The sequence below is a fragment of the Grammomys surdaster genome, unplaced genomic scaffold, assembly GCF_004785775.1.
Source record: "Grammomys surdaster isolate TR1022 unplaced genomic scaffold, NIH_TR_1.0 145, whole genome shotgun sequence".
Classification (NCBI taxonomy): domain Eukaryota; kingdom Metazoa; phylum Chordata; class Mammalia; order Rodentia; family Muridae; genus Grammomys; species Grammomys surdaster.
This window is the reverse complement of record NW_021604603.1, coordinates 111,601-128,703: the sequence shown is the minus strand read 5'-3', so window position 1 is coordinate 128,703 and position 17,103 is coordinate 111,601. Positions and strand designations below refer to the sequence as shown.

The 17,103-nt window shown below is 38.6% G+C and overlaps 1 protein-coding gene across 1 annotated transcript in view; it reads left to right on the top strand.

Annotated features, from left to right (window-relative positions):
- Positions 1-16,900, top strand: part of LOC114618922 (zona pellucida sperm-binding protein 3 receptor-like) — a 46,694-nt gene extending 29,794 nt beyond the window's left edge. Inside the window, exons 8-12 of the mRNA XM_028764769.1 lie at positions 323-520; positions 7,169-7,369; positions 7,835-7,915; positions 15,625-15,854; positions 16,481-16,900. Coding sequence (XP_028620602.1) covers positions 323-520; positions 7,169-7,369; positions 7,835-7,915; positions 15,625-15,854; positions 16,481-16,687 — 917 coding nt within the window. The 3' untranslated portion in view covers positions 16,688-16,900. The remainder of the gene's footprint in view (positions 1-322; positions 521-7,168; positions 7,370-7,834; positions 7,916-15,624; positions 15,855-16,480) is intronic.
- The last annotated feature ends 203 nt before the right edge of the window (positions 16,901-17,103 follow it).

The following is a 17,103-nucleotide window of genomic DNA, read 5'->3' as shown; positions in this document are numbered from 1 at the left end:
GGAGCCTGTCTTTGCCAGTCAAAGATAGTTGGTATATCTAGGTTGGGTATTGGGTTACACTTCTGATTGTATGGTCATCTTGTTATTGAGCATTATGGAACTTATAAAGCCTTTGATTAACATTTTAAAAAAAATAAATACAAATAAATTTAAAAAAAAAAGGGAAATCCAGAAAGTGGCTTCTGAAACACATGCATGTGCAGGTCACCACAAGTTACTCTTGCTGAGTAGCGCTGTGACAGTCATGTTAAATGCCATTCTTTAGGTTTCCTATGCCAATTCCAATTACATATTTCTCCATGTTTTTTTTCTTCATGGCCAGATGGTTGTATTGATGTACCAGATATTTCCTATGCTTCTTGGGAGGGAAATAGGTTTCCGTCAAGAAATTTTGGAGTATTTGAAATTGGGGCCAAATTGAAATACCAGTGCAAGCCTGGCTATCGAGCAAGTCTTAATGATCCCCAGACTGTGACTTGTCAGGAAAATCTGACCTGGTCATCTTCCAATGGATGTGAAAGTAAGTGGCCTTGAACACAAAAAAACCTATTGATTGCATGTAGCTTTCGAATTGTCTATTGAACATATTGAGCATAATCTTTGAAATTTCTTGGGGCCTGTTTCATTACATGGGATATGGGTAATTTTTGTAAAAATTCAGTGCACATTTGAAAGTATACGTTATTTTGTGATATTGTTTAAGTGGTCTATATTTGCTGATCAGTTCTAATTCTGTGATTGTGATGTTAGAATTTAAATCTATATATCAATTTCCACCAAAGGAGATTTATTTGATGGCAGGTTTATCTTTTAGTTTTAAAACATTTTTTCCTTTTTGGTATCTTAAGATGACATTAATATGAAATAATACATTTTACTGGCGTATTTAGTCTTTTATTATGAAATGACCCTTTATTGCTGTAGTTATTTTGTCTTTAAATGATATTCTCATGTCAGTATAGCTCAGAGCTTATTTAAGTTCGCTTTGTGTTGTATGGCTTAGTTTTTAACGTTCTGTCCAATGTTTTAAATATATTTTAAAGGCAGGTTAATGTGCAATTAATGTAATTAGTAATGCACTTGAAATTATGACATGTAATTATATAACATCTCATAATATGTTTTCTGCCTTTTTGTATCATCTACTTGACTTCTTTTGAATTAATAATTTCTTTACTTTTCTGTGTGTCTCTCCCTTTGTCTCTTTCTTCACACACACACACACACACACACACACTCACACACATGCACACACATCTACCTTTTATTTAATTTAGTATGCAATAAAAATTATAGTATGTCTTTTTAATGTAATGCAAGTAAATGCCTCTATGTCTTTCAAAGCAATAGAAAGACTTAGAATCCTAATTTACTTCCTCTTAATTTAAAAGCATTTTTTGCACATTTCAATTTTATGGTGTAACTATCATCAACGTGATTATTACTGCTACTGTTCTCACTGTAAGAGATCAAACTAGCTTAAATGATAGATAATTGCCAGTGAATCTCTCTTGCTTCTTTAGATTTACACTAGCTATCATGTTCATTTCCCCAACGGATACTACAGTCTCCTTTAGTGAGAATATATTGATGATAGCATGTGCTTTGTCTGTCTCCTGCTATGCGTTCACCTTAATATTTGGGGATATGTTTCATGCATATACCAGTCTAGACAGATGATCGTTTTCTTTAGTCACAGTATATTTTATTCCATTTTGCTTTATTTTTGTCTTGAAATTTAATGTTGTTTACATTGATGATTATTTCAAAGGACTTTTCCTGCCTGCTTTGTTTCTTCTCTCTGTCCGTCAGTGCTTTGGTGTGTGTGCTCTTGCTGCACAAACCTCGTGATCGGCGTTGAAACCCTGGAATCCATCTAAAGGTGGAAGGGAAAAAATCAACCTCCCCTGGGTTCCGGAGATTCAATTTAGATCACCAGGCTTATGCATCAAGAGCCTTTAACCACTGAGCTTTCCCACTGGAACCCAAGCGTGTTCATTTTAACCTGTAACCTTCTTCTAGCCCGTGTCCCCAAAGGTTTATGGTAGCCTCAAATACAAATTCCGAACTTTAAATTATATAAAACTACAACCAATAAAAACGCAGGGTTGTTGAGCCCATTTCTATTGAATATATCTCCAAAACACTCCCATGTCTAAGTTTCAAGGAACATTGCAGAAGATGGGATGGAAAGATTCTAAGTGCCAGAGAATCAGGCTGTGTGATTATGTCTCCTAGGAATGTCAGCAGCTGCACTTGTAAAGTCTCACCAACATGACTGCCTACCCAGGGAAAAACATACCAATTGGCTATCCAATATGAAATGGTCACCCTTTAAAACACAAACACACACTCTCTCTCTCCCTCTCCTTCTCTTCCTTTCCTGTCCTCTGACATACACATAACAATTAATGAAAAAAGAAGCTCCAAGTTTGAAAGAGGGCAAGGAAGGGTTTGGAGGGAGGGAAGGGAAAAATGATGTAATTTTATTATAATCTCAAAAATAAAAGAAAAAGTCCCATCATCTTTAACAGTTTTAACTTCCATGCTGTCTAAGTGTCTAAGTACAGAGTTCAGGCAATTGCTTAACTGTGAACCTCTGAACAATAAAATATAAGGTACAGGTTCTACTGTTCAATGGCACATAGCAATAATTTCCATTTTAAATGGAAGAACAGAGATGCAGAAAGGAAATATTAGATTAAAGTGAAACTGAAACCTAGTATCAAACACACTAAATCTCTCTGCTCTATGTCTGGCATCTGGGACGCATTGCATGATGGGAGTCCTCTGGGCTCCAAAAGTCTTTATCTTCACAGTTTTACACAGTGATCTCTCATGAAGTCCTTGCAGAGACTCTAATCCTATTACATACTGACTGGTCTTAATAACTATCTGAAGCTTCTCAACAAGTCTTGCACCTTTCATTTTATTAAACAAGTGTCATGGAGATGGTGTTGGTTAGGGATGGAGCACGGCCTTTTGGAGCACAGCTATTGTGAACGCTGTTGCTTCACTGGATGAATCTACAGAGTCACTCTCCTAAGCAGTCGTTTTAGATCAGGGATCCCCTGCAACTGCACTGTCATATCCTGCCATCTGCTTTACATAAAGCTGGATTTTCACTAATTGGCTCCTTTGATGGGTGGGGTCTGGCTTCCAAGTAGTCTTTCCCATTGTTCCAGTGAAAGAAGTGTTTTTTTTTTTTAACAGTTATAGATGTTTTGCCATGTGTATTCTCCTTGTCTGCAGTTTTAAAGTTGTATATACATTTCTGAGAATTAATCAAGTCATAAATTTGTCTTAATATGTCTTAAATTTTCCTCTCCCAAAGATATTAGTTGACTACTTGTAAGTTCAGCAATACTCAGATTTTTAAGACATAGGCAGAATGAAGCCAGATTCTTGTCTATTGTCCAATTCCAATAGAGTTGTTAGTTTTTCCTCTCTGAAACTTAGTAATAAACTAGCTTCCAGAGTCTGCATTTGACATTCTGGTTTTACAACCCTCCACCACAATGTTTCTTTACGTTGTGCTTACAAATATCTGAGTCTGATAGTCCAAACTCTTCCATGTTTCTCCTTAAACCAGTTCTAAAACCTAAGGAATATATGCTTACAGTATAGCAGTGAAAAACCTACTTCAAATCTTATGTTATCTTCTGATTGCTGAAACCAAGGACCTGATGAAAGCAGCACAGGGAGTTAATAAAGATTAATTTTGGCTTCCAGGTATAAGGGAAGTGTTGCAATAAATATTTAATCTCAATCAGGGGCTTCTATCCCACCTTTGATTGTTCAGTTCCCAGATAAAAGACATAGAAAGCCTTTATACTTATAATAAGCCTCTGTTAGCACTAATGCTGGGCAAGTATCTACCCTCTATGCTCTTAAAATCCATTTCCTATTGATAATCTGAAGTTATTACTTACTATGTTTCATCTATACTGCTCTTAACTCCAACTGGCCAGTTCTCATGCCCATGGTTTCTTGACTCCTAATCCATGGTCTCTCTCTCCTCTCTCCACCTTCTTCTCTCTCCTAGTGGTTCTTCTCTGACCCCAAGCCCAGAACCAAAACTCCACCATGTATCTCCTCTGCCCAGCAATCAGCATCTTTATTCACCAATCAGGGATAACTTGGGGGCAAAGTCACCTGGGTCTACATGCAGAACAGTCTCTGGAAGCAACCAGTATTTACCATAGCAAAAGACCACACATCAACAGGAAAGTCAACCATACTGAATTCTTGGGCAGGAACCAGAGAATATCATTCTCTGCTAGTTCTCAACCTGTTCACTTTATAAAGCCCAGGGCCCAGGGCAAGAATGGTTTTGCCCATATTCACAATATGTCTTTCTATCACAATTAACCTAATCTAGATAATTCCTCACAGACGTGCTCAGAGGCTAACCTTATCTAAATAGTCTCTCACAGGCATGAATAGAGATGTATCTCCTAGGAGATTCCAGAGCCCAACAAGTTGACAATATTAACCATTACAATTTATTTAATATTACTAACATTTTCTTAATTGAGTCATTAGAATTTTTCTGTGTATGTCATCTGTGAACAGTGATGACTTCCTCTTGTGACTTTACATTAAAATTTTTTCTTTCGATTTTTAGACTGCTGTGACTAGGACTTCCAGTACTATTTTGACACAAAGTGGTGAAAATTAGCATCTTGTTTTATTCCAAATAGTCCAGCTTTACCCATTTAGTCCGATGTTGACTGTGGGTACATTGCATGCAGCATATTGTTTTTATGCTTGCCTTTCTCAAAGATTTTTACATGAAAGTGTTTTGAATCTTATCAAGAATGTTTTTATCCAAATTTACTTCATTCTATTAATATGGTGTATTGTGTTTATTGATCTGTTTGCTACCATTATTGGAACAACTCTAAATAGATAATGATAATAGTCTTTTTAATGTAGTGTTGGGTCTGGGTTGATAGCATTTTGTTGAAGATTTTTCAGAAATATTAATTAGTCTGTAGCTTTCTTTTTTTGTTGTCTCTGTCTGACTCTGGAACCAGAATCTTATACAATTAGTTTAAAAAAAACTTTTGCTTCAACTTTCTTATGTAATCTTAGAACTGGTGTTAGGGAAATCCTCTGGTTCTATTTTCTTCCTTTGAGAAAAGAGTTTTTATTATTGTTTCAATTGTTGTTTAACAGTTTTATCTCTCCTCATGACTCAATCTTTATTAGACACATGTGTCCAGAGAAGGCGGGCAGACCACAAGTTGAAGATCTGTCTGAACTACAGAGCAAGTTCAATATATTTATCATGTTCTTTGAGTCAGTGGTTATTGCTGATATTTCAACACTCGTTAACATCCCAAGTCAAGTTTTGCCATAAGCCACAAACTGTTCACTAACAATGTTTTAGCAATTGGGATGGGGTGGGAGAGCAAGTACTTCAAGTTCAACCTTGTCACAAGTCTGCAGTTACTGTGATGTTCAAGATGGGTTCGGAGTCTGCTAAAGCATATAGTCCATTCATACTAGGCCCATGAAGACATGAGTTTTTACTAGGGCAGACAGAGAATTCTCATTTAGAGTCATTGTCTTGTAGTTAGGTGCCATAGATTATGTCTGAGGCAAGCAGTCCTGTGGTCATCTGGCCAAGGAGTCACTAGATTTTCCTGGAGTCTATTGATGGCCATAATCAACACAGGATCAGGACCAAGGACCAAGACTCCATTTTCTATGCCAGCTTGCTCTTGCCCACTTTTGGCAAGAGAGTGCAGCAGCCTACCAGAAGCGATCTGTACTGAATATCCTACTCAAGCCTTTTTTGTGTCTCTACCTGGTACCTTGGTAATAGTGAGTCAAACCTTGGGTACTAGCCTTTGGTCAAGGAGTATTGTGTTCTGCCAGCGTTGGGTTTTACCATAGCAGGAGTTGTAAAGTAAAGTTTCGAGCTTATTTCGTTACCCTACCTTCAGCAGATGGAGTCTTTCTTGACTGGAGGTTAAGGTTGCACAAGATTGAGGAGAGAAATTTAGAAACTATGTTTTGGTCACTAAATCTAATAGTAATCTAGGTCCCACTGGAAGTTTACACCTGAACAGACCCTTGAAAGATTATCCTTAGGCCCATACCATAACAGGCAACAGAAAGATTTCTGTTTGTCTTCAGGGTTCTCAGATTTTCTTTTATCTATGGAGATTCAGTAGGGGTCATGGAGCTCTGTCCAATAGTGGTCCCTGAAGCAAACCTGATACTGATTCTAAGACTTATGTCTACTTTCTTTTCTTCTCTCATTATTGCAGTGCTTTGAGTTGGGAATAGGGGTGAAATGGGAGAGAACAACAATGGCACATGCAACTCTTTCCTTCTTACCTTCTTCAAGACATCTTCTCTTTTTACTAGGCTTAAACTAGTTACTAAGGCCTCTCAACAGACTCTCCTAACTTTGTGAAAGTACTTTTTTAAATGCATGAATAGTGATTCCAGGTATACATGTGGTGGTCTGAGTAAGAATGGTACCCACGGGCATATATGTCTCAACACTTGGTCCACAATTGGTGGAACTGTTTTGGAACAATTAGGAGATGTGACTTTGTTGGGGGAGGTGCATTGGGGGAAGGCTTTGAGGTTTCAAAAGACTCACACCATTCCCAGTGTGCTCTCTGCTTCCTGCTTATAAATCAAAGTATGAGCTCTCACCTGCTGCTTCAACCACCAAGCCCTCACTCTGCCATCATAGACTCTAACCCTCTGAAACCATAAGTCCAATTAAACTCTTTTTTTTATAAGTTGACTTGGCCATGGTGTCTTATCACAGAAATAGAAAAGTAACAAGCAATATGTTTGCTCAAATAAAGACTTATTATGCCATCTTAGTAAAGCCTTTGCTCTGTTTTTGCTTCTAAATCATGTTTATCAACACTAAAAGTTACAAAATACTCTTACCGATCAGTGTGTAGCATTGTTGTTGTTCACTGTATTTCTGTATTGTTTTGCATTGAGCATTTCTAGAATTTATTCAACTGAAGCTTTATGCCTAATGAATAATTCTTCCTCTTCTCTGAAAGTAACATTTTATCCTGTTCCCATGAGTTTGATTATTAACATTTTTCATAAGGTAGAGTGAAAACTTTAGCCAAAGGTGTCTTTCCCACAGGCTGAAAGATGTACATGTCTTTTAATCTCCCAGGGATATGTTGCCCAACACCAAATATGGAGAAAATCAAAATTGTAAGTGAAAGGAGAGATTTCACTGGCACATGCATCTATGCCTATGGAGATTATGTTTTCTATATTTGTAATGAAGGTTCTTACCCTATGACTACGGATGGAAGAAGTTCATGTCAAGCAAATGGAAAGTGGGACCCTGCAATACCATCATGTCAGGCAGGTAAGAATACTGAGGGAACCTGTCTTCATCTTTTTCCAGATACCTAGAGGGATTCTATGTAGTTCTCTGAAGAGTAATCTTTTAAAAAGAAATGAGTTTGGAATTATTTGACAAATGTGTATTATATAGAAGATCACAGATAGTTATCCTGGCACCATCAAAGCTTTTGATAGAGTTGTAGATCAAGGTATACTGACAAGAGAGCTTAGAAAAGCTTTTGCAGGGCACATAGCACATTGAATAACATTCTTCAGTATCTCATTTTGTTAATGTTTCTACATGTATTATCTGTTAACACTATGGCCAAATTTTTAGTAAAGTAAAAGCCTATCCTATAAGTCTTTGTACATCCAGGGGGAAAGAATGGCTTATGTAATTAATGAAACAACGGATGACTTTGTTTTGAATGAGAAGGAAGACTTGGGTCCTAGTGACTGACATCAGCTTTTTCATTTTCTTGTTCAGACTCAGGCCTGCAAAATCATCTTGCTCTCACCTTCCCAAACATATCAGAAACCAATATGACAAACAGTCTATTTGATCATGGTAAGACACTGAAAATATTATCATAGAACAATGTTAATATCTTACTATGAATGACTGCTAAATTCAACATGACAGAGCCTATTGTGTGCCATTATGTGGGTTAATATAAAAGCAGAGTTAAAGAGAATAACTTGCGATCTGGTAGTTAATTGGGATTGTTATGGGAAGTAGGGTTGAAAGATGAGAAATAATCATGGGAAAAATAGTAGCCATCCATCGTCTTAAAGATCACAGTAGAAGAGAGATAATGAAGTAACTTATTTCTGCTCTGAGGGTTGTAATATATATGATTAATAGTAATTTTGCTATTGCTCAGTCTATATTTCCCTTGGTCAGCACTTTCATCGGCTTGGATTTTCTGACAGATATGATACCTCTAGCTGTTATTCATGATGAAAATTTCTTCATATCTCACAAGTGCCTATTCAGGATAATTCCCCCAGGTGGAACTCATGAGATACTCCCATGATTATCTTGGGATCCAGATATACTATTTCTTGGCCAGTATGTACCAGACATTTTGGCTCCTCATCATGGCCACAGCTTATTGCCACACAATATGGTAGCATTTCCCCTCATCCAAGCTTCCCTATAAGGCGAAGAAGCCCAGAAAAAACTAATGAAAGCAACAGCTTAAAGATCAGTGCTTGGCTTCAGTGTCTACTGATTGGATTGTTTTGCCTATGGCCTTGCAGGATACCTAGTCTACTAATCTAAAGATGCACAAAAAAGTTCATTATGCAAATATTATGCAAATGATTTGGTGGGATTAATTCTGAATAGCATGAACCATACTAGCCCTATGTGTTTTCCTTATTAATCACAGAGCTACACAGAGATACTGACCAGCATCATGAGAGGTAGCATCTCCATTCTGGTGTGTGTGTGTGTTGTATGTGTTGTATGTATATATGTATATATTTGTATTTTCCTATTTTCATTAATTGTTAAGTATAACATGCAAACCAATGAGTTTCGTTATGGAATTTTAATACATTTGTACCATTATTCTTTAATCTAATTTATTCCTCTCCCCTACTACCCTTTTCTCCCTGCTGCCTACTTTTCTATTCATTCCACTGAGAATGTTCCCACTGTGCTCTACTTTCATGTTACAAATATATTATGTTCTCTTTATCCCTATCTTAAAAACTATTCCTTCCCTTGCATGACTCCTTTTCTATATACTCAACTAACACTCTCTCTCTCTCTCTCTCTCTCTCTCTCTCTCTGTCTCTCATACACACACACACACACACACACACACACACACATGCTTAAATAAAAGAAAGTCAAGATTTAAAAAAAATACCAATATATAAACATGAGAAAACAGGAATAAAGCCTACATTGGGCTTTTCACAGAGAAGCTAGCTAGCACATGCCATGCCAAATGGTGTCTATGGAGAAGAGTTTGACCACAATTCTTCTCTTCTCCATCAAAGACCCAAAGAAGCTGCTATGAGGAGAGCTGTAAAGCTGCAGACAGTCTGTGCTACAGAAAACCCGAGACAGATGACAAAGGTCACAGTCATAGCAGATGGCATATATACACTGTAAAGTGTGTAGGAGAATCTGACACTGGGATATTGCCAATGTACAAATTTCTCCTTCCCGGTTTTTACATGGAAGAAGAGGTATTGGACCATGGAAATGGTGGAGGGGGCTTGACAAAGGCTAGACACAGGCTGTCTGAATCCACCAAGCAGAGGACATTGCCACAGAAACTTGTAGGCACAGCCTTGGACCAAGAAATCTTCAATGCTCCTCCCCATCCAGGTCTCAATATTGTCCCACGGAGCAGGGAATCTGCTCTAGTGCAGCAGCACTCTGAAGATGATGGGTCATCCTCATACAATAGGCCTCGTCCTGCAGACTTTGGAGATGTAGCAGAAGTGAGAAGGTCTGACACTCAGAGACACGCAGCGCTGCCCCTTCCCCTACACCCTCTCCTGGCTATGGCAGGGCGGGGCTGATCAGGTGGCCGGAAGTTTTTGTACCATCTGGTCCAGTATCCTGATAGATAGAACTAAAGTAAAAAACAGGCATTGGACTTGCCCCCAACCACCTGGAAGCGTTGAAAGAGATAATACTTTTTTAAATGAAAACTTTAATAGTTTATAACAAGACCTTTCCCCCAAATCACACACCCATATTAACCAGGCCCAGAGACTATATATCTCAATGAACTTCTGTGCAGTTAGAAATCTGTTTGAAGCCATGAAGCCTTACATATGACTTATACATACTTTCATTATCAAACATAATTGTATGCATTTGTCCACCAACAGGAAACAATATCAGTACCTTTCCTATATAGCAGTAATGAACCTTCTGACAAACTATGTAAAATCTCCCACTCACAATAGCTTAAAATAATAAAATATGTAGGACTATGGGACTGAGAGATGGTTCAGTGGTTAAGAGACCTATTGCTCTCTCACAGTACTTGAGTTTGCTTATCAGAAACAGCTATAACTCTAGTTTGGGGAAGATATAAGATACCTTTTCTGACTTCAGGTGTCAGACATTCATGGTTCATATACATACATGCAGGCAAAACACTCACATACATAAAATAAAATTAATTAACTTAAAATAAGTTTCAGATATAAAGAAATAATCCTAGCCAAGGAGAAGAAAAACATTGGGACATTGAAAAAAGAAATTGAAGAAGATATTAGATATTGAAAAATTTTTTTTTATTGGATGATTTATTTACATTTCCTATGTTGTCCCCTTACCCCATCCCCCACCACCCCCTCGGAACCCCCAATCCCCTCGCCCCTCCTCCTTCTTCTCTGTGGATGTAACCTCTATCTACCCCCCCACACTCCCACCTCCCCACCCTCAAAATTCCCACCCCCTGGGGCATCCAGCCTTCATGAGGTCAAGGTTCTCTTCTTCCACCTATGCCCAGCAGGGCCCTCCACTTTTACATATTCAGCTGAAGCCCTGGATCCCCCCCTAAGTGCTCCCAGGCTGGTGGTTTAGACCCTGGGAGCTGTGGTTGGTTGGTATTGTTGCTCTCCTCATGGTGCCATAAATCCTTTCAGCTCCTTCAGTCTTCACTCTGACTCCTCTATTGAGAACCCCATGATCAGTTCAATGGCTAGTTGTGAGCATCTGCCTCTGAATATGTCTGACTCTTGAAGGCCTCTGAGGAGATATCCATATCAGGCTCTTATCAGCATGCACTTCCTGTCTTCCACATCAGCATCTACCTTTGGTGATTGCACATGGGATAGATACTCAGGTGGAGTGGTCTTGAGACGGCCCCTCCTTCAGTTTCTGTCCCTCACTTTGTTTCCATATTTGCTCCCTTGAGTATTTTGTTGCTCCTTCTAAGAAGGACCGAATCACCCTCACTTGGTCTTCCTTCTTTATGGGCTTCATGTGGCCTGTGAGTTGCATCTTGGGCATTTCAAGGTTCTAGGCTAATATCCAATAATCAGTGAGTGAATACCATGTGTCTTCTTTTGTGATTGGCTTACCTCACTCAGGATGATAATTTCTAGTTCCATCCATTTACCTAGGAACCTCTCGAATTCATTGTTTTTAATAGCTGAGTAATACTCCATTGTGTAAATATACCACATTTTTTGAATCCATTCCTCAGTTGAAGGACATCTGGGTTCTTTCCAGCTCCTGGCTATTATAAATAAGGCTGCTATGAACATAGTTGAGCATATGTCCTTGTTATATGTTCGAGCATCTTCTGGGTATATGCCTAGGAGTGGTATAGCTGGATCCTCGAGTAATGCTATGTCCAATTTTCTGAGGAACCGCCAGACTGATTTCCAAAGTGGTTGCACCATCTTGCAGTCCCACCAACAATGGAGGAGTGTTCCTCTTTCTCCACACCCTCTCCAGCATCTACTATCACCTGAGTTTTTAATATTAGCCATTCTGACTGGTGTGAAATGGAATCTCAGGGTTGTTTTGATTTGCATTTCCCTGACGACTAAGGATGCTGAACATTTCTTTAGATGCTTCTCGGCTATTCGAGTTTCTTCTGTTGAAAATTCTTTGTTAAGCTCTATACCCCATTTTTTAATAGGGTAATTTGGTTGTCTGGAGTCAACTCAATTTCTTGAGTTCTTTGTATATATTGGATATTAGCCCTCTATCAGATGAAGGATTGGTAAAGATCTTTTCCCAATTTGTTGGTTGTCGTTTTGTCCTATTGACAGTGTCCTTTGCCTTACAGAAACTTTGCAATTTTATGAAGTCCCATTTGTCAATTCTCGATCTTAGAGCATATGCCGTTGGAGTTCTGTTCAGGAACTTTTCCCCTGTGCCCAAGTATTCGAGGCTTTTCCCCACCTTCTCTTCTATTAGTTTCAGTGTATCTGGTTTTATGTGGAGGTCCTTTATCCACTTAGACTTGAGCTTTGTACAAGGGGATAAGAATGGATCAATTTTCATTCTTCTACATGTTGTCTTCCAGTTGAACCAGCACCATTTGTTGAAAATGCTGTCCTTTTTCCACTGGACAGTTTTAGCTCCTTTGTCAAAGATCAAGTGACCATAGGAGTGTGGGTTCATTTCTGGGTCTTCAATTCTATTCCATTGATCTTCCTGCCTGTCTCTGTACCAATACCAGGTAGTTTTTATCACTATTGCTCTGTAGTACAGCTTGAGGTCAGGGATGGTGATTCCTCCAGAAGAAGTCAAAGGGATACAAATAGGAAAGGAAGAAGTCAAAATATCGCTATTTGCAGATGATATGATAGTATACTTAAGTGACCCCCAAACTTCCACCAGAGAACTCCTAACCCTGATAAACAACTTCAGCAAAGTGGCTGGTTATAAAATCAACTCAAACAAATCAGTAGCCTTCCTCTACATGAAAGATAAACAGACTGAAAAAGAAATTAGGGAAATGACACCCTTCACAATAGTTGCAAATAATATACAATACCTTGGTGTGAATCTAACCAAGCAAGTGAAAGACCTGTATGACAAGAACTTCAAGTCTCTGAAGAAAGAAATTGAAGAAGATCTCAGAAGATGGAAAGATCTCCCATGCTCATGGATTGGCAGGATTAATATAATAAAAATGGCCATCTTGCCAAAAGCAATCTACAGATTCAATGCAATCCCCATTAAAATCCCAACTCAATTCTTCACAGAGTTAGAAAAGGAAATTCTCAAATTCATATGGAATAACAAAAAACCCAGGATAGCGAAAACTATTCTCAACAATAAAAGAACTTCTGGAGATATTGAAAATTTTTATTCTGCTCCTGGATTGGCAAAATTAACATTGTGAAAATAGCTGTCCTCTCCAAAGAAAGGTATAGATTCAATCCAATCTCCATTAAACTTCCAATGACATTCTTCACAAAACTTGAAATCATTCTAAAATTCATATGGAAACATACATAGAAATCCCACAGACAGCAAAGGTAATCCTGAACAGTCTAAACACAGCCAGAGACATATCACCTGACCTCAAACTGTGATACTGAGGGCTAGTGACAAAGATAGCATAGCACTGCTATAAAATCTGACATACAGAGCAATGGATCATAAGGGACACAGAGTAAACTTTATAGATATGCACACCTAATTGTTAACAGAAATGTTACAGTTTATCAAAGGGAAAAAAGCCTATTCAATTAATGGTGCTAGCTAGCAAAACTGGACAAGTACCCATGGAAGAATGAAATTACACCCATAGATCTCATTCTGTACAAAAGTCAATCCAATGTGCCTCCAATATCTTAATTAAACATCAGAGATGTTGGGACAATTGTAGAAAAATATGATGACAACTTTTCAGAATATAGATACAGACAAAAATGTTAATAGAATTCCAACAACAGGGATTGATCATAAGATGCCTTCTCTAACTAAACAGAGAAGGGGGAGATGCCAGAAGCCAGGACCCTCGCCCTTACCCTCACCCCCCACCTTTCCCCACCTGCACAATGTCCTCTGAAGCTTGGCAACTGCAAGATCCTGCTTAGCAACTGCAGATAGACTCAAAGCAGTGTACCATATCATCTTAAGAATAGCAGGGAGACCATAACTCAAGCAGTGTACCATATCTTCTGAAGAACAGCAGGTAGATCATAATTCAAGGCAGTGTACCGTATAGACCATGACATGTTTCAAGGCACAGGCCAAGAAGATTTTGTACTTTTCCACCATCTGGCCCCTCTTACCCCCTCCCCTTGTGAAACATGCTATAAAAAAGCATTTCATGTTCAAAAATAAATAAATTATTTATAAAAAAAAAAAAAAAAAAGAATTCCAACAACAAGAAATAGTCAGTTATTGACAAATAGGAGGGCTGTGGTAGAAGTGAGCTGTTTGTTCTCTCTCTCTGGATGCTTTATTCGTTTACACTTGCCACCAAAGCATAAAGGAGCCAGACAAAACCCCCTTCCTCTAGATTTCCATGAGTCAGAGCCTAAGTAAGCTCACTTCTCTGTAGATTACCCAGAGTACAACAGAAAATAGACAGATGCCCCCTAACTATGAGGCTTCTATGTGTGAATGTGTTGGAAGGTATGTTTTGGTTGAACTTGGTGTGTGCTTTGCATGTCTTTTCATTGGGTACCTTTGGCTCCTTATTGCCATACCAGATCCACTAGTGATGATGCATGGAAGACAAAGTTACAAAATAATAACAGAAATATTTCCTATTGATCAAGGCCTACCTAAATTGTTCTATCTATCTATCTATCTATCTATCTATCTATCTATCTATCTATCTATCATATATATATTCTCTCTATCATATATTATCTAGCTATTATCTATGTAATCTATTATCTATATATATATATGTATATATTATTTAGCTATTTTCTATCTATCTATCTATCTATCTATCTATCTATCTATCTATCTATCTGGTAATATTTAAGATATGAATGGAAAACTTTAAAAAATTGACCCCCCAAAAACATTAAAAATGAACATTAGTTTTCCTCCCAAGCCCTAAAAGAACAGATAGAACATTATCAGAAGTAGCTACTATGACTTGTTAGATATCGTTTTAAAGTACTTAGAAACTAGACTTGGTAACTTGAGCCTAAGAATCGTTTTGTGCCTTTGTTAGACTTTCCACAACAACCTTCACTTCCTTCCAAGTATCCATGGAAGAAGAATCTCAAGGGTTCATAGCTCATGAAGTGTTGCAAACTTGCACTGAACTTTTATGATGGCCACCATGTTTCCATGCCCTTTTGGTTTCTAAGAGCTGATGATGCCCCTGGTTGCTAAGCTGATATTGAACAAAGATGAGGACTGAGATGTGACTGCCTCTCACTGTCCTTGGTACCTTCATCATTGTGCTAGCAACCAAAGGCCACTGTTTCTACTGATTCCTGGACCATTAAGAGGGGAAGATAATGAGAAGGGCATCCCTAGCATTCAACCAAGGCTGTGGAAAGAAAGGCCAGGCTTAGGCTCTAATACTGAAAAGCTACAAGGAGACTTAGAAATTTACTAACGTTCTCGGTTTCCTTGTTGGTAAAATGTTAGTGCCAACTGGAACTAGTTCATAGAGGTATAATGATAAAATTTATGAGGTAACAAAAATTTGGCCAATAGATATACAGTTTTTCCTCAATAAATATCAGGACTATTATAGTGATCACTGAAATTAATAAGTTTTGCAGAACCTGAATGCAAATATGGACAAAGTTTCTCATGATTCTTATTGTCTAATTCAATTTAATGCCCCTACGAAGAAGAAAACGCAACAGAGAATTCCATTAAAGGCTCAACAGAGGGTTCCATTAAAGTTGCGTGTCCCAAACCAATGGTCATAAATGGAAACCTGTCTGTGGAGAGAGATCTCTACGCTGAGATGGAAAATGTCACCGTTCAATGTGATCCTGGATATGACTTAGTTGGTTCTCCAAACATCATGTGTTCAGAGAACAGAACATGGTACCCTGAGATACCCAACTGTCAGATGGTGAGTGGGGCAACCCCAGGAACCTCTGTGATTTCACACTTTATTACAGCAGTCTTTTCCCAAGGCTCTCCCCCAGTCTTTGATAGTGTCGCCTGACTCCTGCAAGGATGCCCAATTGTCCAGATTCATACTTATAACCATGAAACATCATGGTGAGTTGGAAGGAGTAGGTTTCTCCCTATGGCTGGGTCCAGAACTTGAGAATTGAAGGTTTCCTAGACCTAGTGCCCTGACCAAAGCTTTACATGTCTGTGGTCTGTGTACTTCTGCTAGGCTTCTGGGTCATGTGCAGGAATCCCCTTCACTCGGATCCCTTTGGAGCTCTGTATCTTTTCTTCGGCTATACTTTCCTACTTTTCAAGAGCCAGGTGTAGTGGCAGATACCTATAATTCTAGCAACAACAAGGAGGAGGGCACAGGAGGATCCAGGGTTCAAGTCTGGCCTGGGTTCCAAACCCTGTCTGAAAATACACACACACACACACACACACACACCCCTCTTCCTGGTGGTAGGATGCAAAGTCCCTCCTGATTTTATTTCTGTCTGTCAACGATTTCAGCCTCAGTTTTGCAATGAATCCTCTCAGGCTGTGTTCTCCCCTCTTATTTCTTTAAATTACCTTTAGGGGATCCCAGAAGACTGCAAAATAGTGAGCAAAGGCAGACAACTCTTGCAGTGTCTCTCAAGCCCAGAGGATGTGCAAAGGGCCCTGGAGGTGTACAAGCTGTCTCTAGAGATCGAACGATTGGAACATCAGAAAGAGAAGTGGACAAGGTTATACAGGAAACCTCAATATAAAAAAATAAATGGGCCATTTAGGCCTTTTGGTTAATATACAGAACCTCCACGCAGCAGCTGGACTGACACTTAGGCACCACCACTCCTGTTAAGACGTTTCTGGGCCAGAAGAACTTAGGTTGTTTTTTTTTTTTTATTTTTGTTTTTGAATCTATGTCATTCACGAGTGTCTAGTCATTGTGGTTCAATTGTCTACTTGGCTCGACTCACTGAAATGGTTAAATATAAATTATCAAGTATCAAATTTCTGTCCTGTCTTTCTGTTCAATGTGTTACAAGTGTAGGACTTACTCGGAACGCAAATTCACTCTCTAATGTGTCTGTAGGTGGTTTTATTTCTCCTTTATTTTCTACCTTACAAAGAATGCAAATCACACTGTCCCAATCTCAATCCTGCTGAATTGCCACTGAATGCCATTACATGATGTCTCACGAGTCCAGCTCATGCCA